Genomic DNA, 25,847 nt, shown 5'->3' with positions numbered 1-25,847 from the left:
TGTTGCTACCCATTCTCTAGGTCAACTGCTGACTCTACAAGGCAGTGAGGTCTGTTCCAACAGCAGGTTTTATTCTCAGCACAAAAGGGCCTTGTGTAAAAACCAGAAGGACTTTGTAAAATAGCAAAATGAATATTTGGCCTGGAGGTTGGAAAGTGAAGCAAGGCTGGACATAGAAAACTGATATGGTTTAGGATAAATGAAATGGGGGCTTAGGGGCATCTCTCACTTTCTACAGGTTCTTATCTGGGTCAGTGAAGAAATTATGCTCATCTTGCTGTCTTTGCATCAGGTTTTTTGCACTCATGGAAAAAAAAACAGCCAACAAGCAAAACCCAATCCTTTTAGTCCTAGCTTTACATCTTGCCCCTGCAAATACTGAAGAGCTAAAGTCTTCTCTAGCAATAAAGGAGTTCACAACACAATAAATACCAACTCCAGTCTACTTAGCAGAAGTCTGGACAAAGAGCAAAGGTGCCAGTCATGGCCCATTGCAGCAGTCCTGGAAAGTGCAAGAGGTTGTTTAAAGATCATGGCTGGTGGCATGCACCTTGTAGAGCATGCATTGTATCCCGCCCATCCTCGAAACTCATCAGACCTTGAAGGGGGCAATGATAGTCAGAAAATTCCATTCTTCTAAGTTAGAGTGTCTCGTCCTGCAATGTGATGCCCATGATAAAAACAAACCAAGAGGAAAATGTGAAAATGAATCTGTGGGCTTACTTGTGAATGGATGTGCATATCTACATACTGGCAGAGAAGGGAAGATATTTACAAACAGTTGTGATTGTGTAAGTCTTGCACCAAATTTCGTAAGTGTTCAAGGTTATTTGCCAAAGGCTCTCAAATCCCCATACTGGCTTGGCAGTTAGGACTGTTGGAGAAAACACGTGTTTTGGGTATTCAGAGTGGGCTCTGTTGCTACAGCAGGAATGATACAAGAGTTTGAGTGAGGCTATAGGTTCATCCAGTCCTCTCATGGTGACTCTGGAAGCATTTTTCCCTGAGCCAAATCACTACTTCTATTAGGAAGATGAGTTTAGGTAAAGGGAACTTTTATTAAAAAATATTTATTGGTGTCTCAAAACGTCAAACTGTGAATGAACATGGCTACCTTCCAAGCTTGTTGTAAAACATCAAATGAATAGAGGCTTGAATTTAATTTCTCCCAAAGGGGATGAGAAAAATCTTAATTGATTATTCGTTATTGTCGGCTTCTTCTACTTAAAATGTAAATAGGTCATATTTTATAGTAGGAAGCCTCTTAAGAAGGAAACAAAGCCAAGATCATAAAACATTGGGCTCACAGGGCTGGAAGGGGATTTTAATCATTTAATCAAACCCCTTCACTTTTCATATGGGAGAAAATGAGGCTTGGACATAAAGTGACTTGTGTAAGTCATACAGCTAAAAATGGGCAGAGTCTAAATCAAGTGTTCCCTCTACCAAACCACGTTGTTTCTTATCATCTCTATGCCTTTGCCTGAATTAGCTGTGTTATGCTATGAAGTTGGATACTATTTAATCGAAAGTCTGTTATCTATTCTAAAACCAAGCCTCACACTAACTTGTGTGATGGTTACTAAGGTACCTGGTGGTAAAGCAGCAACAATAAGTGGAATGATAGGAAAGGAGGAGGAGAAGTAGAAAATTCGGTTTTCTTTTAGGGAAAATCATAAGCAAACATTTCATGAGCAGCTGGAAACTCACTCTATGCTTGGAGAACAGTCTGCCTCTAGTGCCACCTGCCTGGACTGGCACTCAGTGATCCTTCTAGGCTTAAGCAGAAATTACTACAGATACTGAGACCATTTATCTTCTTTGACAATTAGACTTACAAAACTCTCACTCCAGAATTCTTTCAGGCTGTTTGCTTTAACTCAGTCTTCTCATGCACCCAGACTCTAGCATTCTTATTTGAAGAGCAAGTATGACAATAACTGAAAATTTCATTTGGTCCTTTTTCTTGATGTGGAATGAGTTTGGTTAGAGAATAAGTAAAGCAAACCAGCAGCTCAGACAACTGGATAGCCCTAAGAGTTAGAGAGCAGCTAAGTGAGAAGAAGCACTTCCACTGGGGTGCAACTGCTGTGCACTTTTATCATCAAACCAGGTGAGAGACTTGTTTTTCAAGAGTCAGAACTACAGAGAATTCTCTCTGAGCATGGATATACCTACTTGGATTTATTGCTGTATTCCATGAATATTGCACAGGTAGCTGAAGCTTTGATTCTGACAAAAGTAAAAAACTATAACAGAACTTTTGTTGTTGAAAGCAAAGGGATGTGTAGTATTTGCAAAAACATGGCAGAACTGGGTTTCCTTTGGAAGACCCAGTAAATGAGATTCCCAACCACTTTACTCCAAAAGAGCTTCTTGACTAGATACATTTGCAAATGACATATTTCTCCATCCAGAAGTGGAAATGACCAGAGACTCTCTAATCAACAGGTCATTGGGATGCCTGGCATCACCTACTAGGAATCTCCCCACGATTTGAATTTTCCCTAAGACTTTCTCATATTCCATGAGTCTAAATCCAGGATCTAGGCATTTTTTGGCACCCCTTCTTTCAGCTTTCATGAATATCCAGGCTGACTAGTGGTTCGAGAGGAGAAAGAACTATTTGTCTTTTACAGGGTATGGTAATGTCTGCAGGCAGCAAAATCATAGGTTGTGTGTCTACCCTCAGTAGGAAGTAAAAACTGAATCTGATAGCTACGTATTTCAGATCTCATCACCTAGAGTCCTATGTTGAAGATCTATAGGATCTAGATGGTTGCCCTGATTTTCTGATGCTCTTTTTATGGGAAGCATGTCCCCAAAGATCTAAGGTAAAGCATTACCCTGCAAGGTAAGCTATTCTTCTCACTGATTGGATTTGATTTATTGAATTTCAGTAAAGAATTAAGTGATGATTCCACTTGGGTTTCTCAAAGGACAAGTATGAGAAAGAGAAGGATTAAAGTCTATTTAGTTGGCTTTCTCTTGAAATGATCCTGATTTCTAAAAAAAGTGAATGAGTCTATAACAAAATGGCATTGCCAAAGCCCTGATTTACAGACCTTACAGGATGCAGTGTATGTATGTTTCTGGCCTGCTGTAACTGTATATAAATATAACATTTATGCATTATCAAACAGTAACAGACTATTACAAGCATTCATATCTATGTTGAACCAATTAGGAAAAATCTATACATATAATTGACAGGTTAAATGTATTCTATTTAGATAAAGGTTATTAGAGGTATACCCTGGATCCATTTGTTCTGTTTATGGCACATATGTTGGGCAAAGAAAATCCCAAATGGGCATGGCATGGGAGAAATAAATGACGTCTAAAAGAAAAAAACAGAGGACATAGACATATGTCAACTCTACATACATCTTGGATTTTCAGGCTAGTCCTGAGTTCAAGAAACTGTTTATTAATATGACTTATTGAATTTCCAGATGAATGTGATTTTCTAAGTATATTCTCATGAGACTTCCTGCATACAGTAAGTCTCACACCAGAAAAACTTGCTTTGTGAAGTTGTGTACCTTGTTTCCTCTAAACACATGTCTGCTGATATATTTACATGCTAATAGGATAGCTAGGAAAAAGTGGGAGACAAAACACACCAGAAAGGTTTTCAAGCAGAGTTTTGAGAAGACAATCCTGTGACCACTCCTTTGAGAAACATGCCCATGTATAAATGCCAAAGTTGGCCTTCCACAGCAAAAACAACAAGCTCCTAGACACTTTGCCTAGAGCCTCCAACTTACCATAAGAAAGCTCTTGGGAGCACCACTTAAAGAAAATCCTAAACAGTTTCACAGCTAAACCCAGGAACTGTCCCCTTGGTCTACAGTGTTTGCTGTAAAGAATGCATTTTCTGCTACTACACTTGAGCATATCCCTTGACCATCCTGCTAACTGCCCATCTACTGGTAATAAAGACCAATGTCATTTAAAAAGCAAAAATGAAAAGTTGCCTAATACTGTTCAGTAGTGATCCTTATCCAAAAGTAACTAGGGTTTAGAAGACAAAAACAACTGGAATCTCATATCTCTTGTATGTTTCAAAGGTATCTGATTTAGAAGAGAGAAGTCACAAGGAATAGATGAAAGGGTATTTGAGGTCCATAAACACTCTCATCTCAGAGAATTTGGGTTCTATAAACCATGAATATCTCAGCATCCCTCTGCTGGTCTCATATAATACACCCTACTCTCTTCTTATAAACAAGGTTCTACATACTTCTTAGAGTCAAATATGCTTTATTTCTCAATGATTTAAGTCCCAAGCTTACTCCCAAACCCAGCAACCTTAGGAAAATACTGTGCGCTATTCAATAAAAAAGGATAGTAGAGACATTAAAAATTTAGCTTGTATAACCAATCATTAAGGATTTGTTGGCTGTCCACTGCATGAAAGGCACTGTGCTACACCAATTACATTATTTATTCCTTAAAACTTCACAGTCTTAAACAAGGTTGCATCTGCGAAGTGGTACAGAGCCATCCTCTGTTGCCACATCATGGTTCAAGGCTGCCTGGACTCTGCCACAGGAATGTCACTTTTACAGGACTTTGCACAGATGTTTGTTTTTTGTTCCTTTCCACTGAGAAGATTGAGGAGGAAGACTGACTCTGCTTCCAACTGTGTCCTATACCTGGTTTTATGTGCTTTGATAGAAGATAACAAAAACCTTTCTACATATTAGATAAATACGTGTTTTTGTTTCAAGAGACGACATTAAAAGAGGCACAGCCAACACAAGTGTCTTCCATGTGTGAGGACAGTAAAATGATCAGGCTTTCCAGGATGATGAGATGATGACTGAAATAATTTGCAGATTAAAAATGTCTTTTTCATTAGAAACTCAAAAAATCTTTTTGGTTAAACAAAGCAAAGCATAGACCAAATAATCTCACTTGATTTTACTATACCAGGTGAAGGCAAACCAAATATAAATAAATTTGAATATTTAACTCTGGTTAAACTTTATGTTAACCGTGCTCTCTTAATTTTGTCAATATGTACAGTGGTTACATATAAAATACTTCCTAATCAATTATCGAATTTAGAGAGCATTATGAAACATACCTTGAAATTTAAATCATTGTTCTCACAGATTACATAGGGTAAGGCAGAGACATAGTAGGTTCTTTAATCAGCTGCCTTTAAGAGCATGGCTTCCTCTAAAACACTCTGAAACATTTTACTTAAAGAGTCTATGGAAGATAAATTGTCAAAATTCCCTATGACAGGTGTTTGCTTCTAATCAACCTATGTCCAGACTTTACCAGACATTTTAAGGGGAGTTACTTCTAGAGGCTTTTTAACAGAATCTCTTGTGCATAACAAGGCGAGGCATGGAGAACACTTTAAGGAATAACACACTGTGTGTTTGCTCATTATCCCAAGTCCCTGGAGTGTACCACACTGCTTTACGCACGTCCCCTGGGAAAAGAGCATCCACATTTCTGCATCTTGGGAGAACAGGGAAGCTGGCAAGAACGTGTCTTCAATTCAAACTGATTCCTCCAGCAGCATCCATTCAAATAATAATACAAGTGAGAAAATTAGACGGTTATAAAGCATTATTTGGCAAAGACACAGCACCGTGCCTGTCATCACTGACTCACAAGAGCTCCTCTAAGCCTCAGCTAACAGATTAAGTAAACATAGAAACAGATGCATTTTTTTTCCTTTTTAAAGAAAACTTGTTTATATCATCATTTACCATAGGATACGCTGGGGAGTTTATTCAAGAATTTGCTGAGACTCATATCCTTATTTCTCACGTTTCCAAGGTTCTTCCTCAACACTGCAGTCAGCTGACTTTCCATTGGCTGCCAGAGTTACCTGAAAATAATTATCATCAACATCCAGCTTACAGGCCACGAACCAGAAAAAAGCCCTGTGCGTTATGTGGAGAAGCACCAAATCCAAGGTTATACTATATGACTGAAATATTAAACAGAGTTCTTTCAAAATTGAATTTGAATCTGTCTTGGGTTTCAACAGTGATCTGAGAATTTTTAAAATCCATATTTGCCTTGGGAATATCAACGTATTAAAGCTGCTTTGCAATTTGGGGAATAACTTCTATGTTCTTAATGTTGTGGGGTGTATAAGTACCCAGTGATCCATCACACAATAACACAGTCCTTAAAATATAGTGCCCATGTGCTACTCCATACAACCACAGAGGAAGAAATCCAGAACTAGGCATCTAGTTCTACTCATGCATGTGAAAGGTTCAGTTGCAATGGCACCAGGTAGATGGGCATACATGTCCGATTTTTAAATCAGAAATCATGACATTTCAGCTGTGCCAAATAAGTTATCTCAGCTTTAAAAATTAAAGACAAAAGTAGGGGGAATTAAAAGTCTGAGATCAATAACAATGTTTATCTAAATTACTTCAATGCAGTCATTTAATAATCAGATGTAATTACCAGACCATCTATATTATGCTTCCCTGGCTCAAAGTGAACTGAACCTTTATGCAGAATAGGAGGTTTTCCCCTCCACTTCTAAGTAGTTTTCCTAGCTTACCTTCTGTCTGACTGTCCTCAACGTCATGTGCAAACTTAAACCCACGACTGATATTCCACATAATGGAGAGACTGGATTTATGAAAGCATTAGAATATGGAGACATGACAAACACAGCAATGTTTGAAAGAAATCTTTCTTCTTACCCAAGTGGAAGTGAAATGCATGCATCATGACCACATACAACATGCTAGGAACAGAAAACCAAGTGCCCTTCAACGAATCAAGGAAAGGAAAATAAAAACCATTTATCCAATCCCCATTAGCCCCCCTATTTTTTTTTTTCAGAAAAACAGACCATGCAATTAGCAATGACTGTTCCACATGCAGTTATTCTGATTAAACTTGAAAAACTATTGTGTAACTTCAAACTACTATTACCAGGCAAGAGTTTGAATACACAGACCAACAAGACATAACAATGTTTGAAATGGTTAAAGTTTTGACCAGAGCTGCAGCAAATTTGTTTCCCTTTCAGTGAACTGTCAAGAAAGACTGCCAGGGACAGAATGTCTGCCTGGAGAAAGTTGCCTGTTCACTGTGACCTTGAATATGCCTATTTGGCTCTCAGTGATGAACCATATCAATAGTGGTACAAAATTATCAATCATAGTGTAGTGCCTTTGGAAGAGCCAGACAGGACTTGGTGGGAGGTGTTTTTGTTTTGTTTTTCTGTTTGTAAATACTGAGGCCTATGTTTCAAAAGTATCTAGGACAGCAGCTTTTTTGTCATTTCCTTTCTTGGCTGGGCTAAAGAAAGCTAGGACTCCATTCCCCAACCCAACCCATCCCACTCCTCTCTGTTCCAAATACTTGGGTAATAGAAAAGAAAAAGAGGAAGCCATTGGCAGCAAGCACTGACATCTCAGTTTTTAAAAAGTGGGAAATAGAGAGACAGAATTAACCATAAGGAAGTTCAAAGGAATAAATAGATGTGACCCAAATATCCTCAGAAAGGGTGTAAATTCATCTCCATGGCTCTGAGTGCCTCCTTCCCACATCATCATCAACACAGTTAACTGATTTAGAGAGAGAGGAATCACCTTGCTTTACCTAGCGAAAGCTGAGGATCAAATAGCTTTCACTGAGCTGAACCCAACCATTTCATTAAAAATGTAAACAGCTGAAATAGTTGATAAACCAATAGAGCTATATTCATCATCTTCAAGACGTGCTCAGTTTGACCATTGTCCACCTAAATGCTAATTAACCAATGAGTTTGCAGGTGGTCGGCTGGCTAGCTATAGAGACTGAGTCACTGTCTCCATGGAACTGTCCAGCAAAAAGATTATCTGAAATATAGCAAGGACTAAAGATGCTAAAATGATACATTCAACAAATATTTACTGAGCCCCCAACAACATGCCAGACACTGTTTTAGGTGCTGGGTCACAGTAGTATAACTGGGGACAAAGCCTTACTCCTAATGACCTTACTTTCTACTGATGTGGATAATTCACAAACATTTCCCTATAGGGCTTGAAATATTTTGCTTTAAAAAATGAAGCAAATTTATCCTGATGTACTTGATGTCCTTCAAAAACAAATACAGGAAGTCTGAAATCTAAAGATATCTCCATGCCTACACACCTCCTTTTTCAAAAAGTGTCCTACAAAATATTAAGAAGCCTCTTGAGAAACTCCAAAAGGGCCATACGCAATTAACCACCAGGATTCTTCTCAAATATAATTATGAAATTTTTAAAAATTGTGATTTTTTTTTGTTATACATAATTTTCTTCATATGGCAATAATTCGAGTTCAAGTCTTATCGTCATTACAACACTGTACATTCTTTTTGTTGTCCTCTAGTGCCTAATTTATGGCTTTATAGATAATAGACATTCAATAGATACTTGATGAATCATCAAAATACAGGATCTTACAGGAATGAGACAGGGGCACTCAACCAAACCTTACAAGGCACACAATAAGTACTTAAATATAGTAGAACATGGAGCCATTCACAAGATTATTGACCCTTGTGGATTTAAACTAACATTTTGATGGGGAATAATCCAGCACTTCACTCAGATTTGGGAAACACTAGCTTTCCAGGAGAATGGATTATGCCCTTTAGGTACATCTGAATTTCTAATAATTTGAATCATTTTCACTGAGGCAATTAATACACTTATGCAATTGCCTCTTGATGGGTGGTTTTCCTCCCTAATTTGTATCAGAGTCCTTGTTCTCCCATGTATGTATCCTACGTAGAGAGGACAAACAAAGGCCTGTGCTAGTTCACTAGAATTCCGGACCTATGTTATAGTCCAGCAAAGACAATTGCTTCTGTGACACCCTTCGTTGCCCAGCAAGAGCCATGGTATGTATTTGTAATGACCCAGAAATAATATAGGAAGAAATTAGTCATTAAATGTGACCTTGTCAATAGAAGTCAAAAAGGTACCAGAGATCTCTGGCTGGGTTCAGACTGTCCTCAGCTGCTGTGTGAAATCATTTTAGCAAACCAACCGCTAGACTTGATTCTGCTCACCTGCCAGGGTTTCTCCAAGTTTGCTTTACTCTGGTCATGACATTCTGACTTTGACAATGTCAGATTAGTTACAATGAACGCTAGACAGAGCTCATCAGGCTTGAAGAATTAGCACCCAACAGGTTGGAGGAGAGCCCAGAACATCCATGCCGCATAAAGATGGCGCGGCCAGGCAGTTTATGAGATGTAATGTTTTTAAAATGGCATTTCTGGATAATTGTCCTGAAGGATAGCTGTTCTTTACTTGAAATTGTTTACTCACTTTTGGAGCAAGTTACTCTCAGGTCAAAATTCACCTTTCCCACAAAAATAATTAAGAAAAAAATAGTTGTGTAAAGTTATGTGGGCACATTTTTGACCAATAAGTGATATATAGCAAGGAGGAATATCTGTGCTAGGTTCATCAGATGACGCTTGGGAGTTTTCTTGATGCTTCATCTGAAGAATCAAATATTTGAAAATCAGCAAAGCTCTACTAACCACAAATTCTTGGGCAAAATATTCAAGGTAACTGGTCAAATTAGTCGAGTGGGGTGGATGGGAAAGTCAGAATGGTTGTTGTACATCACATGGATAAAATCATCAACTGATTGACTCTTTCACTGTCAGACTTGATTTCCTGCCAAGTTAGACACAGAATTAGATGATCTGGGACTCAGAGAAGCTTGGGTTACATGATTCTTTAGGAAAATAAATGTGACAATAATACATGCAGGGCATTATGGTTTTGTTTGTTTGTTTTTAAGAAATTGAGCATGCACTACTATATACAGGTCTCAATATCCATGAATGGGAAATGTACCTTGCACTCATCTACTATGACAGAGTTGTGTGCGGCATAGACACACTGATTAGAGTTGCTTTCCCTATGGTTCTTCATGTCATCATAAATGGATTGAGTCTTGGTCATTTCAATATCTTCATGCATTCGATGCTGGGAGTCAATGGTATCCAGCTCAGACTTGGAGAGGTGATAGACTATCCCAGCCCCAAATGAGTCACCTACAACATTGACTGAAGTTCTCATCCTGTCCCTGGGGACAAAGAACAGAAAAGATTCAGTGAGGAAGCAGTATTATGTGGTAGTTGAGAAGTCAAGGTCTAGAGTCAGAGAGACATAGGGTTGAGTTCCAGCTCTACCTTTTCCCTCTGCCTGATCTGGGGCAAGTTACTTAACCTTCATGAGCCTTGACTTCCTTGTTTGTCACTTGGAGATGCTGCTTATACTTCTCTCATAGACTGTGTGAAAATTCAATGAGTTAATGTACATAAAGTGCTTAGCAAAATGTCTGGAAAATGGTAAACATCAATAACCAGTCACAAAGGAAAAGTAGGAGGAGGAGGAGGAAAGAAAGGATTAAAGAAAAACAATGTGTCCAAATCAGAATTAGCACACAGGCTCCAGACACACCTAGCTGAGTCCAGAAATCCCTCCTGATTTAAACTGTTCTGTTTTTGAAGACTCTACACTATCTCTGCTTATCTTACTTATTAGTTTTATTGGAAAGACTAACCACCTGTGAACTTTCTCATAGTAGAAAATGTATTCTTTTTGTAAGAATGGAAATTAATTCTTCCTTTCTCCCTGCACCCGCTTCCCTCATACACAGACACAGCTGTTAGATAAGAAATCCAGCCATAATTTTCTCATTGACCAATATGTGTTATGACTGCATGTCCTGAAAAAAAAAAAAAAAACAAAAACAAAATACTTTATCTTGTTCTACTAACCTAAAAAATTTAAATCTTTCAGAGTGTTTCAGGAACCAGGGAATATTAAGAAAATCTTTTTCCCAATCTTGTGTTGCAAGTTTTGACTTGAAAAATATGATGGTTGATAACTCTCTCTCTTAGAAATTCAGTGCCTGGAAAGCTAATTAAATTCTTAAGAGTAAGTTTTGTTCTCTCAACTATAAGTTCAAGCCAAATCAGTGTGAAGAATCCTTTTGGCCATGTTTACCAGATATTCAAAGTCTTAAAAGGAAGGATGCTGGAAAACCACAAAAAAAATGTTTTTAAAAAGTTCAAAATGAAGGAGTAGACGTAAAGATGCTGCTGAGACAGTCTTAGTCCAGGACATTCTAGCTTTCAATTCAAATAATATTAATTCCAGGCAAAGAAGAAACCTCAATTTGTTCTTGAAACAAAGACTCAAAATAAATTCTAGTTGCTATTATCAAATCTATTTCTTATTGGAGAATAAAAAGGACACTGCACTAGGAAGAGTCTGGCCTGGCTCCCTTGCAAGGCCAGTTGTTTGCAAGGTATAAGCTGGTGGTCTTTCTAATTTCAACTAGAAAGAAAATGTGTAGGAAAAAATGTGCTCAGAGCTGGAGTTTAACTGTCGTGGGCATCTTTCCATCTGAGAATGCTTTTGCGCCTCTTCTGCTTTGGAGAATCTGCCTCAGGGTGATCGGTCTACACCTGAATGAAGACTGGGTCTTGGAGGTTATCCACAAAATCGGGCACTTGGAATAGATTGCTAAGAAGCCCAGTATGTGGGTTTAGGAAGGAATGCATGATAGTGGTTAACAAAAAGCACAGATGTTAGAGGCAGCCTGATTTGGATTCAAATGCTAGCTATGTCCCTTTCCTGTGGGACAACACTGATCATACTTGACATTTGTGAGCCTTAGTTGCCTCATTGATAAAATGAAAATAATAAAAATCTCCAAAACATAAGGTTGTTGTGAAGATTAAATAAGATAACAAAGTGCTTGCATGCTTCCAGACATTTAATAAGAACTCAAAAAATTATTTAATCTATAATGTATGATTTTAATATTATAAATTATATGAAGTCAATTCAAATATATTTGTGGCAGCTTCTAGGTAGCTTATCCAAATATGGCTAATCTACTCTCTCCCCCTGAAAACATTAACCCTATTTATAGTACAACAACTCCCATGGCAAAACTCCCAACTAACTCGCTGACCTATGTGCCTGTTATATGGTTGTGGTCTAGTTTGGAGCTACTCCACTATACTTTCATTCCCTCCTGGAATGTAACCTAAGTCATATATCTGTGAAAGGAAAGTAAACTCCGGACCCCAATTTACTATGCCAAAATGAAAAAAAAATTAAGGTGAAAGTTGAATTATGCAAGAAACTGCCTTTCCTTTTGTTCCTAAGCAGATATCTCATAGTTAAATATCTTACCAGTAGCTACTACTCTTTGTTCACCTTATCTTCTATAAAGTGCAGATTTACTGAGCACAAGACAAATACATCCTTGTCTATTCCTTACCAGCTTATTTTCCCTGCCAACATGTGGATTCAGTAATGTGACCAGACTCTTCCTTTTTCCCTCCAGTCTGCTTTTCCGCTTTAAATATGGAATCCCTCAGAATCATCATTGGAGAAAAGTACAGGCTACAGACTATTTCTGATTCTGTGTTTTTTTTTTTTCTGGGCATGTCTTTAACCTTGGAAAAATAAACTTCTAAATTGATTGAGACCTGACTCAGATACTTTTTAGTTTACATATCCAATACCTTTGACCCATTGCAAAATTCCAAAGAATGCCAGTCTTTCAGAGCAATACTCTGAGTACCCATTGATCTTATAGCCCAGAATAATCTGCATTACTGGCAAAAAAAGAGACCGAAGGTAATGGTGGTGATGGTGGTAGTGATAATGATGATGACATGTAAATTTATATCATGTTTACTATGTATAAGAATATACTTTATAGGCCGGGCATGGTGGCTCATGCCTGTAATCGCAGCAATTTGGGAGGCCAAGGTGGGCGGATCACCTGAGGCCAGGCATTTGAGACCAGCTTGGCTAATGAGGTAAAACCCCATCTCTACTAAAAGTACAAAATAAGTCGGGCATGGTGGTATGCACCTATAATCCCAGATACTCGGGGGGCCGAGACAGGAGAATCACTTGAACTTGGGAGACAGCGGTTACAGTGAGCCAAGATCATGCCACTGAACTCCAGCCTGGGGGACAGGTGAGATTCTGCCTCAAAAAAAAAAAAAAGAAAAAAGAAAAAAAATATATGCTTTATTTAATCCTCACTATAACTCTGAAGAGGTACTATTAATCATATTTACTAGATAACAGAACTGAGGCCTGGAGAGATTGGTGGCTTCCCAAAGTCCCACATCCTAGTAAAGGCATAGAGCAAATGTGAACACAGGCAATACCATTCTGGAATCCTCCATCTGCCACATGTTGAGAAGCACCCCGGAACCACACAGCCCTGATTTTGAATCTAGCTTAGCCATTTACTAACTGTGTGATCTGGATGACTTACTGCTGTGATTTGAATGTTTGCATCACTGCAAAATTCATATAATGAAACCTAATCTCCAAGGTGATGCTATTTGGAGGTGGAGCCATTGGGAGGTGATTAGGTCATATGGATGGAGCCTTCATGAATGGGACTAGTGACTTCAGAAAAGAGGCCCAACAGAGACTCCTTGGCCCTTCTACCATGTGAGGTTAGAGTGAAAAAGATAGCCGTCTATGAGGAAGTAGGCCCTCACCAGACACAAAATCTGCCAGTGTCTTGATCTTGGACTTCCAAGCCTCCAAAGAATTGTATGAAATAAATTTTTGTTGTTTATAAGCTACCTGGTCTATGGTATTTTGTTATAGCGGTCTGGATAGATTAAGACACTTGCTCAACTGTAATTTTTCTCGTGTAGCCAAAATAACTATTAATACTTTATAGAATTTGGGGAAGTTCAGTTCCTAGCCCATGGTTGACACTCATTATGTGCTCGGTCCTTCCCTTTTTGTGAATAACTCCACTCACAAACCATCTTCTGAACAAAAGCATAAAATACTATGCTGAAGGGTTAATGACCTTTTCAGTTTGATAAATCCATTTCCACTCACATTGTTGATGTAGGTTTACAAACTACTGCTTCTTCAACCTTTGATATCAAATCCTTCCTCTCCAGAAGCAGCCACTGAAGCAGCCAAGTTTTTGGAACAGAATTTCTAAGTAAGCTTTCCCCACATTTTTTTTTTAATCACCACATCTCTTCCAGGCCATCAGATCTCCCTGAATTTGAAAAAGAACTCTTGCCAATGAAATAGCCATTAGGACAGGAATTAATGGAAGACAGAGTTGTATAGAATAAAAACAGAATGGCCGGACGCAGTGGCTCACGCCTGTAATTCCAACACTTTGGGAGGCTGAGGTGGGCAAATTACTTGAGGTCAGGAGTTTGAGACTAGCCTGGTCTCTACTAAACTCAGTCTCTACTAAAAATACAAAAATTATCTGAGCATGGTGGTGCATGCCTGTAATTCCAGCTACTTTGGAGGCTGAGGCAGGAGAATCATTTAAGCCCAGCAGGTGGAGGCTGCAGTGAGTTGAGATTGTGTCACTGAACTCCAGCCTGGGTGACAGAGCAAGACTTGGTCTCAAAAATGAATGAATGAATGAATGAATAAAGAAATAAATAATTTTTAAAAAAGAATAAAAGCATATTGATGCTTTTATTTATTTATTTATTTATTTATTGATGCCAAATCAAGATGGAAAGGGCCCTGGACCTAGAGTGAGAATGCTAACCCAGGGCTTCTGACACCCACTTGAGAAAATCACTTTTCACCTGAGCATGAAATAAGTATTTAGGCTTATCCCAACCTCACAGGAGGTTGTATTAAGTGAAATAAGAGAAATATTAGACATGCTTTAAGTACTCATTGTAGGTTCAGGAGCACATGAACATGAAAGTGTTCCTTTTCTTACACCTGTTAATAAATAGCTAAGTAGAAAGAAAAAGAGAACATCAACTCTAATGCTTTCTGAGTTCTTTATTAGTGAATTTATTCATTCATCAGATGTTTAATGAGCATCTTAGAGTGTGGAAGGGCACTATGCCAATTGCCTAGGCAGTAAAAACCCTTCTCACACTCCCTTTTCCCCAAGAACCCATGTACTCTTTATTTGTCCATCTCCCCCACTAGAGTGAGATAAATGTTCAAACAGAAATCAGTACGGAGTGCTACAGGGTCACATAGGTAGAACACTTTATCACACTTGGGTCATAACAAAAAGCTCCAAGTAGAAGTGTTTTGAGTTAAGCCCTAAGGATGCGTCCAAGAAAATGAGCTAGAGAGATGAGAGAAATAACATGCATAAAACCTAAGAGCTAAGAACACTTAGATGAATTCAGGATGGCTAACAAGTATAGTGAGAGATGCAGAACGTAAGAATTAACCAATTATGTATGGTCTTATCAGCCAAGTTCAGGAGTTAGTCTTTATCCCAAGTATAATGAAGAACCATTGAAAGAAAAGACCATGTTTGTTCCATTGCGAAGAATGCACTAAAAAAAGCCTGAAAGAGTGAAATCCAGTTAGTGAGGATATGGTGTGTTTGGAGAAAGATGGATTTGAGCAAGACTCAGGAGACAAAATTATAGGACTTGAAGACTGATTGGTTACTGGGAATAAAAAAGAGGCAAACATTCCGCTCTGGTTTCTGGTTTGGGCAACCAGTAGACAGTGTAACCATATGTAGGAAGCGTGATGAGTAGAGTGGGAAAGATTCTGGCTTTGGCTTGGACATGTTGAGAGTGAAGCATGTGACTCAGTTATGAGCAGATGCTCTCCATACGACTGGTAGTATGAACTGATGGTCAGGAGACACATCTCACATCTGAGATGCAGGTGATAATAGGATTCATACCATAGAGGCAGCTGAGGATACCACAGAGGTGCTTAGTTAACCCTTGGAGAGAAGGCAGAGTGAAAAAAGCAGACAATCTAGGCTGGAACACTGAGGTCAACCAACATTTAGTGAATGGGCAAGATAAGAGCCTGCAAACGTGAAAGGAAACTAGAAGAGTCTGGCATTTCGTAAGTAAATGGAAGTATGCTTCCAAAATGAGGGTGTGGCAAACAATGCTAATTATCATCTAGGGATCAAGTGAGATGAGGGTAAGAGTTCTTTGGATTTTAACAACAAAGAGGTCGCTATTGGGCTGGCAAGGGCAGTTTCAATACAGAGGCAATGATAGAAGCCAGCTCAGTATAGGCAAAAAATTGAATGCTAGGTGAAGAAATGGAAACATTACCTATAATTAGCTTATTCAAGATGACTGATGGAGAAAGGAAGGAGAGGAAATGGCTGACAAAAATGGGAAGGAGATCAAATTTTTGTTTTAAGAGGTAGAATATTTGAACATGTTTAAATCAACATGAGAAGATGTTGGTGGAGAAGAAGTAACTGAAGATACAGAGAAGAGTGAATAATTGATGAAGTTAGGTTCCTAGGAAGATCAGAGAGGAGGGAAGTCCAGAATGGAGACAAAGGCCATTTCCTTTGGTGGAGGGACTGTATTCCATCACTACGGAAGGGAAGGAGTCAAAGGCAAGGTTATGAAGATAGGTTTCTAAGTGAGAAGGCAGGAGGTTAAAGGGGATCTGTTAAACAGCAAGCTGTTAATTTGGATTAAACTAGAATATCAGAGCCCTCTCATGCCAGATTTCTCTGCCACAAGGCATTCTGGGAATCTTCCCAGAATGCCTAGCCAGGAGGTAGGTCATGGCTGTGCTGCATGGGTCTCCCTTTCTGAAAATGCTGCAAGGCAGAACATCCTTGAGGCTGCCAGGGGAAGTTTAACTCAGTCCCCAACTCTGGGGAAGTTTAACTCAGCCCCAGAGCAGGACATGGGAATTTGTGGTTCATGTGTGGGAAGTTCCTCCACAGGCAAAGTTTCATTTTCCCTAGCAATCATCCCTGACCACTCAGGAAACCCTGGTCTTTCGTGTTGACCTCAGGAGCTTCAAGCCTTGGCAAAAAACAACTTAAGAGTGTGACGACATCTTTGGGTCTGGATGCTGTGTGTCAGGACTGAAAAAAGGGGATGGAGATGAAAGCGGATCCTGCATTTCATGGGTTTTCTATGATGACATGGCTATGCTTTAGAGGTCACCAGGAACCAAAAATGAGAGAGGGGCTTCACTGAGTTATTTTGCACTGAGTCACTGGGTCTGGTTGACTGGAAGAAAAACAAGCACCAAGGTACTCTGTCTCATCTTCATCTCTCAGTCTAAATCCTCTAGCAGAGAAATATGAAATTGTCTGGAAGTCCTGGTTCATAGAGAAGAACAGGGCCGAGGGAGCCGGGTCACCCACAATTTATCTGGTGTCTTGCATTGGGTAGAACCATATGAAATTGCCATTTATCTTTAAATAAAAAGGTCAAATACTGGCATTTTCATATGGTTCAACTTAATATTGATGGAAACAAAACATAACACCTGTTTCTCAGGATGCAGGGTGCTGAAGGACTGTCTTTAGGGGCAGGGTGTGGCAGAGGGGTCACTTGAGGCCCCAAACCTGAGGAAGGCTGGCACAGCTCTGGGCATTCAAGGGCTAAAGCCACATGGGGTTAGAAAATAAAAGGAGATCCACTTAAATACTGGCTAAGAGCGTAAAGTCTGGATTCCAGCCTGGATGACAATCCTGGCTCCAGCAGAAAAGATTTTTTAGCCTGTCCTCTTCAGCTTTCTCATTCATAACATATGGAGAGTGATACTTGTTTGCAAGCATGTTGAGAAGATGATAACTGCTAACATGTATTGAGTGCTTGTCAACCAAGAGGTCCTCCACCAAGGCTGTTTCATATAAAAGGCTTATATGACCCAGAAGAAGCTTCTCATTATATTACCATTTTTAGTCTAAGTGAAAAGGGGATCAGAGCATTCTCTCTTTTACTCCTCCACTACACCTTATCCACACTCTTCTTTTTGCACCTAGCAGGCTCCACTGGGATTTCTTGACCCCATTACTAGACTATAAGCTCCTTGAGGACTGAAGCTATGTTTTATTTACTTATGGCATGGGTTGGGCAGAGGAGAGTGGGGAGGTCAGTATGTGGAAGGGGAAGGACCAGGATGGATTGTGAGTTTAAGATTTTAAAGCATATTAGCTCTAGAGACACAATTGTTTTTTGTTTAGTAAACATCTGGTTGGATGTTTTGGTGGTAAAAAGTCAGGTTGCAGGGTATGATCTAGAAGGATGAGGAGTGGGGCACAGAGAGCCCAGATTACTTTATGGATGAAAAGGAGAGGGGTGTCCAGAGAGCTGGGGAAAGATCCAAACAGGGAGAACAAGAAGGCCCAGGGGAAATTCCCAGGAGTGGGGAATCTAAAAGTTTTTTTATAAAAAGAAATGCCTAACATTAAATTTTTATTTTATTTCTATGCTACCTGAAATTATTAACAGTGAAACAGCACTTGAAATTCAACAGTAGGTGAAGGGGAGATGACTTCTTTTTCATTTTATTACTCTTGAATTTTGTCCTTCCCTTTTCTATGGACACACATTTATTTTGTGATATATGAAAAAATGATTTTTCTGTGCAGAATTAGAGCCCTACCCCCATCCTGCCTTGATCTGCAATTATACTGCCTTAAGTCAGAGACACTTTGGTGAGAGAGAAAAGACTTAGTGGAAAGGGGCCACATTCTATGGTGAGTTTGATGCAGACTGGAGATAAGATGTAAAAAAGAGAATTCAGTGGAAGTGGGAAATCAAAGCAAAATACTAAGCTAAACATAAGCCCCTAAAATCATCAAAGAAAAGCTTAATGTCTTGAACAATCTCCTTAAACTGATAAGCAACTTCAGCAAAGTCTTAGGATACAAAATCAATGTAGAAAAATAACAAGCATTCCTATACATCAATAACAGACTAAAAGAGAGCCAAATCAAGAGTGAACTGCCATTCACAATTGCTACAAAGAGAATAAAATACCTAGGAATACAACTAACAAAAGACGTAAAGGACCTCTTCAAGGAGAACTACAAACCACTGTTAAAGGAAATATGAGAGGACACAAACAGATGGAAAAACATTCCATGCTCATGGTTAGGAAGAATCAATATTGTGAAAATGGCCATACTGCCCAAAGTAATTTATAGATTCAACACTATCCCCATCAAGCTACCTATGACTTTCTTCACAGAACTGGAAAAAACCACCTTAAACTTCATATGGAACCAAAAGAGAGCCCAAATAGCCAAGACAATTCTAAGCAAAAAGAACAATGCTGGAGGCATCACACTACCTGTCTTCAAATTATATTACAAGGCTACAGTAATCAAAACAGCATGGTACTGGTACCAAAACAGAGATATGGACCATTGGAACAGAACAGAGGCCTCAGAGGCAATGCCACACATCTACAACCATCTGATCTTTGACAAACCTGACAAAAACAAGCAATGGGAAAGGATTCCCTGTTTAATAAATGGTGTTGGGAAAACTAGCTAGCCACGTGCAGAAAGCAGAAACTGGACCCCTTCCCAACACTTTACACTAAAATTAACTCCAGATGGATTAAAGACTTAAATATAAGACCTAACACCATAAAAACCCTAGAAGAAAATCTAGGCAAAACCATTCAGGACATAGGCACAGGCAAGGACTTCATGAATAAAACACCAAAAGCATTGGCAACAAAGGCCAAAATAGACAAATGAGATCTATTTAAACTCCAGAGCTTCTGCACAGCAAAGGAAACAATAATTAGAGTGAACTGGCAACCAACAGAATGGAAAAAAACTTTTGCAATCTATCCATCTGACAAATGGCTAATATCTAGAATCTACAAAGAACTAAAACAGATTTACGAGGAAAAAACCAACAAACCCATTCAAAAGAGGGTGAAGGACATGAACAGACATTTTCAAAAGAAGACATATATGAGGTCAACAAACATATGAAAATATGCTCAACATCACTGGTCATTAGAGAAATGCAAATCAAAACCACATTGAGATAGTATCTCACGCCAGTTAGAATGGCAATCATTAAAAAATCTGGAGACGGGCCGGGCGCGGTGGCTCAAGCCTGTAATCCTAGCACTTTGGGAGGCCGAGGCGGGTGGATCACGAGGTCGAGAGATCGAGACCATCCTGGTCAACATTGTGAAACCCCGTCTCTATTAATACAAAAAAATTAGCTGGGCACGGTGGCGCGTGCCTGTAATCCCAGCTACTCAGGAGGCTGAGGCAGGAGAATTGCCTGAACCCAGGAGGTGGAGGTTGCGGTGAGCCGAGATCGCGCCATTGCACTCCAGCCTGGGTAACAAGAGCGAGACTCCGTCTCAAAAAAAAAAAAAAAAAAAAAAAAATCTGGAGACAACAGATGCTGGAGAGGATGTGGAGAAATAGGAACACTTTTACACTGTTGGTGGGAGTATAAATTAGTTCAACCATTGTGGAAGACAGTGTGGCGATTCCTCAAGGACCTAGAAATAGAAATTCTATTCGACCTAGCAATCCCATTACTGGGTATATATCCAAAGGATTATAAATCATTCTATCATAAAGACACATGCACACTGTGGCATTGTTTACAATAGCAAAGACCGGGAACCAACCCAAATGCCCATCGATGATAGACTGGACAAGGAAAATGTGGCCCATATACACCATAGAATACTATGCATCCATAAGAAATGATGAGTTTGTGTCCTTTGTAGGGACATGGATGAATCTGGAAACCATCATTCTCAGCAAACCGAAACAAGAACAGAAAATCAAACACTGCGTGTTCTCACATAGGCGGGTGTTGAACAATGAGAACATGTGGACACAGGGAGGGGAGCATCACACACTGGGGTCTGTTGGAGGGGAATAGGGGAGGGACAGTAGGGATTAGGGAGGTTGGAGAGGGATAACATGGAGAGAAATGCCAGACATAGGTGACGGGGGGATGGAAGGAGCAAACCACATTGCCATGTGTGTACCTATGCAACAATCCTGCATGATCTGCATATGTACCCTAGAACCTAAAGTGCAGTTATATATATATATATATATATATATATATATATATATATATGAAAAGAAAAGCTTAATGTAGGAATTAGTTTTGTTTTCCACCAGACATGAGTGGAGGATAGGTCAGTCAGTTATGCGTCTGTGTGTGTATGCACATGCGTGTGTGTAGGTGCACATGTATGTGTCTTACATTTTTAAAACAGCAGAGCTCAGATTAGCACACCTGAAACACCCAAGGACATCCAGATCATCTGGATTTGAATCCCAGTTCAGCCATTTAATATCCACTAAATTGGGATAAGTTACTTCTTTCTGAACCTGTTTTCTCAACTGTAAAGCAGTGATACTATTAGCTGCTTCACAATTTGCTGTGACTTTTAAAGAAGCCCATGTAAAGTGCTTAAAAAAATGTCTAACACTTAAGAGGCACTCACTAAGTATTAGCTGTTTGCATCCTGCATCCTTTCAATCTATTTTTTGAATGGATGCATGAAATGTCAACAGTTACTCAAAAAAAAGTAGAAGTTCTCAAATACCCACAATCAGAAACCCCTGTTTTTCTTCCCTATCTCTAGTTTACTGCTTCTGAAAGGGGGAGTCCCCGAAGATTGCATCATCAGAATCACCTGGGAATTTGTTAGAAGTGCCAATTCTCCAGCCCCACCTCAGATAAATTTCTGGGAGATTTTGGTGTATGCTGGAGTTTGAGAACAAATGCTCTATTCCCTCCAGAGAGGAATGCTAATATGAGGAGCTTCAGAGAAGTCCTGGAGGCTGGAGGCTCTTTGAGGTCTTCCTTCTAAATGCCATCTCAACTATATTCCCCAATTAGCACATATAAGTTCAGAAAAGATCTCACCAGCAGATTCTTATATGAGAATTGGGTCATAGGTCTACTTGGATTTCACTTTATTTTGATTTCCCTTTTCCCGCCTGTAGCTAGACCCAGTTATTTATTACCTCTTCCTGGTATTGGCTCCCATTTGTCACTTCATCCTGCCTCCTTCAGAGACTCTGAGGTGTCAGTGAGGTCTCTCACAAATATCTGCCAAGGGTTCCTGACACAAAGGGCTTCTTGGACCCAGGGGAAGGTTCTGATTTTAAACAGTCCCACCCATCTGGTGCTCCAGGACTCGGCATTTTCAGGGCTCTGGAATCTTGGTTTTCACCATGACATTTACAGAGCAGCTAAGCCTGACTGTTGAAAACCATCCAGGGCTTAGAGGGCAGTAACAAGGTTGGCTGGCCTCCAGCAGTTGGCAAACACTGTAACACATTAAATGTCACTGTGGGCTTTGTTCGGTTTTAAATGGAAAAATTGCTGGAGTTATGAAAGCTTAAAAACCTTTGCTAAAGGGGGAAAAAAAAAACCCCTTTTCTTTATCTCTGTTTTCCTCCACAGACTACTTAACTAGGGAATGACCAGGCTCCCATGCACCCCATCTTATCTTAGCCACCACCACTTACACTCTAATGAGCACCCAATAGTCACAGAGCTCACAACCAAGAGCTAGTTTCCAGAACTCCCCTTGCTGTTGAGAATGTGCCACCATTACTAATTCAAAGCAGATCTGACCTAGCTACAAACTGCGATGCACATTTTTCCAGGATCCTCTGCCCTTCCTGTTTCTTTTTCCTCTTAAAAGAAATGTTCGTGCTTATTTGTATACAAACATTCATCCCCAGCAGAATTCTACTCTAGGTCTTAAAACTGGAAGGACAGTCAAAGGCCTTGAACTTAGACTCTTGCTTCCACACTGATAGGTTATTGTTCCCATTTTACATATGATGTAGCTAAGGCTCAGAAAGTCACCTGCCCAAGGTCCTATAGTGTAACTGCAGAGCTCAGAGCCACAGCTCCTGCCTCTTAGACTCTCTTTTTCTTGATCACACTTCTCCCGCCATCTGAGATCAGAGCCCCAGAACTGGAGAACAGCTCTTCATTTGTTCCTTTCTTCCCAGCTCCAGCCCAGGATAGGGTTTTCTCTTACACGATTTCATCAATATAGTTAATCCAAATGTATCATCCTTTTTAAAAAAAAAAATTCAGCCAACTCCCTCCTGCTGACACACTTCAGCCCTGGAATTAGGACGCTTTGCTTTCCTTTGCAAGTGTAAGCATGTGAGCACCTGCATGGGGTGATCTGGGAGGACCCAGCCCTCCTATTTCATTTGCTAACATTTAGGTCAGAAGTAGGCAAGGTTTTGAATGTTTCATGAAGTGACTCGCATCCAACAGGCTTGAAAACAAATGCCAAGAAGTACCAGGGCCCATACTGGCAGACCCACTGGGGCTGGAGGACTTGAATTCTAAGAGTGGCCAAGACCTTGATTGTATCCCATTTGTCCTCACTGAGGCTATTTGTTTTATTTTCATGCTAAGAGAAGAAAACAATGGTTCAAAACAATTTCTCTGGTCAGCATGCAGAATCAGGTGTGTCTTAGTTTATGCTGCTATAACAAAATACCTGAGATTGAGTAATTTATAAAGAACAGAAATTTGTTTGCTCAGAGTTCTGGAGGTTGGAAAGTCCAAGATCGAGACACTGGCATCTGGCAAGGGCCTTCTTTCTGTATAATGACATAGCAGAAGGCAGAAAGGCAAAGGTAAAGAGAGGGCAAGAAGGGGCTGAACTCGCCCTTTCATAGTGCGCCAACCCCACTCAGGTGGAGCCTTCATGGCATAATCACCTTTTAAAGGTTCCACTTCTTAATATTGTTACAATGGAAATTAAACGTCAACATGTTTTAGACTGGACAAATACTCAAACCATAGCCCAGTGGGTGGCCCTAATAAGTGTGTCTTCTCCAACCTTTCCAACTCTGGGCCTCTCTGCTCCTCCTCCCCACTGTTAGAACTGCTTAGTACAAATTAAGAGGCGGTGTGGAGTTAGGTGAAATACCCTGACCTGGCCATACAAGCTCTGCTGTGCATCAGGAAAGAGACTCAACTCTTCTGACTCCCAGTTTCCTCATCTGGAAATACAACATAGGGCACCTTAAGGATTAAATGGAGACAGATGTAAAGACGTTATGGTACCCACCAAATATCAGCCCCTCTTCCTCATTCCTGATCATATTAGTACATTTTTTCCACTCAAAGGCATTTGGATTATAATGGGGGGGCAACCGCTATAATAATAATTTTTCAAAAGATGAATCTCGGCCAGGCACAGTGGCTCACGCCTGTAATCCCAGGACTTTGGGAGGTCAAGGCAGGCAGATCACGAGGTAAAGAGATCCAGACCATCCTGGCTAACACGGTGAAATCCCATCTCTACTAAAAATACAAAAAATTAGCCAGGTGTGGTGGCATGCACTTGTAGTCCCAGCTACTCAGGAGGCTGAGGCAGGAGAATCGCTTGAACCCAGGAGGCGGAGGTTGCAGTGAGCCAAAATTGCGCCACTGCACTCTAGCCTGGGTGACAGAGTGAGACTCCATCTCAAAAAAAAAAAAAAAGATGAATCTCTAATGGAGGTTTAAATAAGTCCAAGAAGAAACAAGGCAATATTGTTGCAGCTGGCGAGGGACCCTCAATGACGACACGCATTGAAAAGACTTGAGAGGTAGAGTCAAGGGTTTAAGTAAGCAACAAGTCATAGGGAAAGCCAGCAGAATTTAAATGGCTTCCTTTGTCTTTTTTCTCATGTAGAAGGACCCTAATTATCACACAGCAACTAGGTGGTTAAGAGTAGCCCACGGTTATTGAGCCCCTACTATGTGCTTTGTCTCTAGACTACTGCCAATGTCTTCATTTCCCTTCTGTCCCCCTTCCATCTATGGCCTACCCCGTTCCTTTGTTTCCTTCATCCCCTTCTCTCACAATCCTTCCCACCCACACATCACCATTGACCCTCAGCTGCCTTGTCTGAACAGATGTCATGAGAAAGGCTGCCCCTTGGGGCCAACACAGGACACAGAGAACAACCAAGCTAGCAGGTTAGGACGCCACGACCACCACCCGGGAGACTGGGAGAGACAGACATGAGGCTATTTTGTTTGCTCTTCACCTTCTGCTAAAGGTATTTTCTGAGCATTTTCTGATGATGAAGGAGCCCATCAGGAAGATCCATGGCCTTCCTTGCAGCCCTCCTGAGTTGAATCGATTCTGTTCAGGGAGCCACTTCTTACTTCTAACCTAAGCCCTGTTGTCTGTGCCAACAGCAGGCACATTGTATGGAGGGGTCAGGCTTCTTTCTAGCCTTTCCAGATGTCTTCTCTTCAGCCACTTGCATTTTTCTGTCTTTGGAAGGCTAGAGGGTAGGAAGGAAGAACAAACTCAAGTCCATAACATGTGGTTTCTGAGACCAGGGATGGTGGCTCATGCCTGTAATCCCAGCACTGTGGGAGGCCGAGGTGGACGGATCACTTGAGGTCAGGAGCTCGAGACCAGCCTGGCCAACAAGTGAAACCTTGTCTCTACTAAAAATATAAAACTTAGCCGGGTTTGGTGGTGCGTGCCTGTAATCCCAGCTACTGAGGAGGCTGAGGCAGGAGAATCGCTTGAACCCAGGAGGCAGAGATTGCAGTGAGCCAAGATTGCACCACTGTACTCCAGCCTGGGTGACAGAATGAAACTCCATCTCTAAAAAAAAAAAAAGTGGTTTCTGGCTCTTAAAATCAATGCCAATAAATGTCAGAAAATTTGTTACTGGCAAGTAAGGTAGCTTGAAAAATAAGCATGGGCACTTTAGCCTTGGGCCTCTGGGCCAGCACTTGTCACTCTGTGCCTCTAACACTGAAGGCTGTCATTGCTGGAGGCCCTATCATTTAACAACGCTGGACAGGAGGCATCAGTGTACATCTCACGGAAGATCAGAGCCCAGGTGGGCACTTAGAGGGGATCCATTCCAACCCCTCTATCAAGGACCATCTGGTTAGACTTGCTCACCTTTGTGAATGGGCAGTGAGTCTTCTACATGAGGAGAATGTCCTTCACTGGGAAAGGTAGCTGAACTGCCATATATGGTCAAGTTCAAGTTTCTCTGAATGGGAGGCTGTCCATCTTGCTCATCATCTTTCACCACTC

General features: G+C 40.4%; 1 protein-coding gene across 3 annotated transcripts in view; it reads right to left on the bottom strand.

The window, feature by feature from the left end:
- Positions 1–918: 918 nt before the first annotated feature.
- The window catches only part of SLC1A2 (solute carrier family 1 member 2), a 160,149-nt gene continuing 135,220 nt past the window's right edge, over positions 919–25,847 (bottom strand). For all 3 annotated transcript variants that reach the window (XM_012452348.2, XM_012452349.2, XM_012452350.3), the window contains exons 10-11: positions 9,852–10,083; positions 919–5,857 (exon numbers count right to left, since the gene is read on the bottom strand). In XM_012452348.2, coding sequence (XP_012307771.2) covers positions 5,786–5,857; positions 9,852–10,083 — 304 coding nt within the window. In that variant the 3' untranslated portion in view covers positions 919–5,785. The remainder of the gene's footprint in view (positions 5,858–9,851; positions 10,084–25,847) is intronic.

The sequence above is a fragment of the Aotus nancymaae genome, unplaced genomic scaffold (genome assembly GCF_030222135.1).
Source record: "Aotus nancymaae isolate 86718 unplaced genomic scaffold, 86718_ANA_hifiasm-v0.15.2.pri h1tg000059l, whole genome shotgun sequence".
Lineage (NCBI taxonomy): Eukaryota > Metazoa > Chordata > Mammalia > Primates > Aotidae > Aotus > Aotus nancymaae.
Note: the sequence above shows the minus strand (reverse complement) of the source record. Positions and strands in the feature narration are given on the sequence as shown.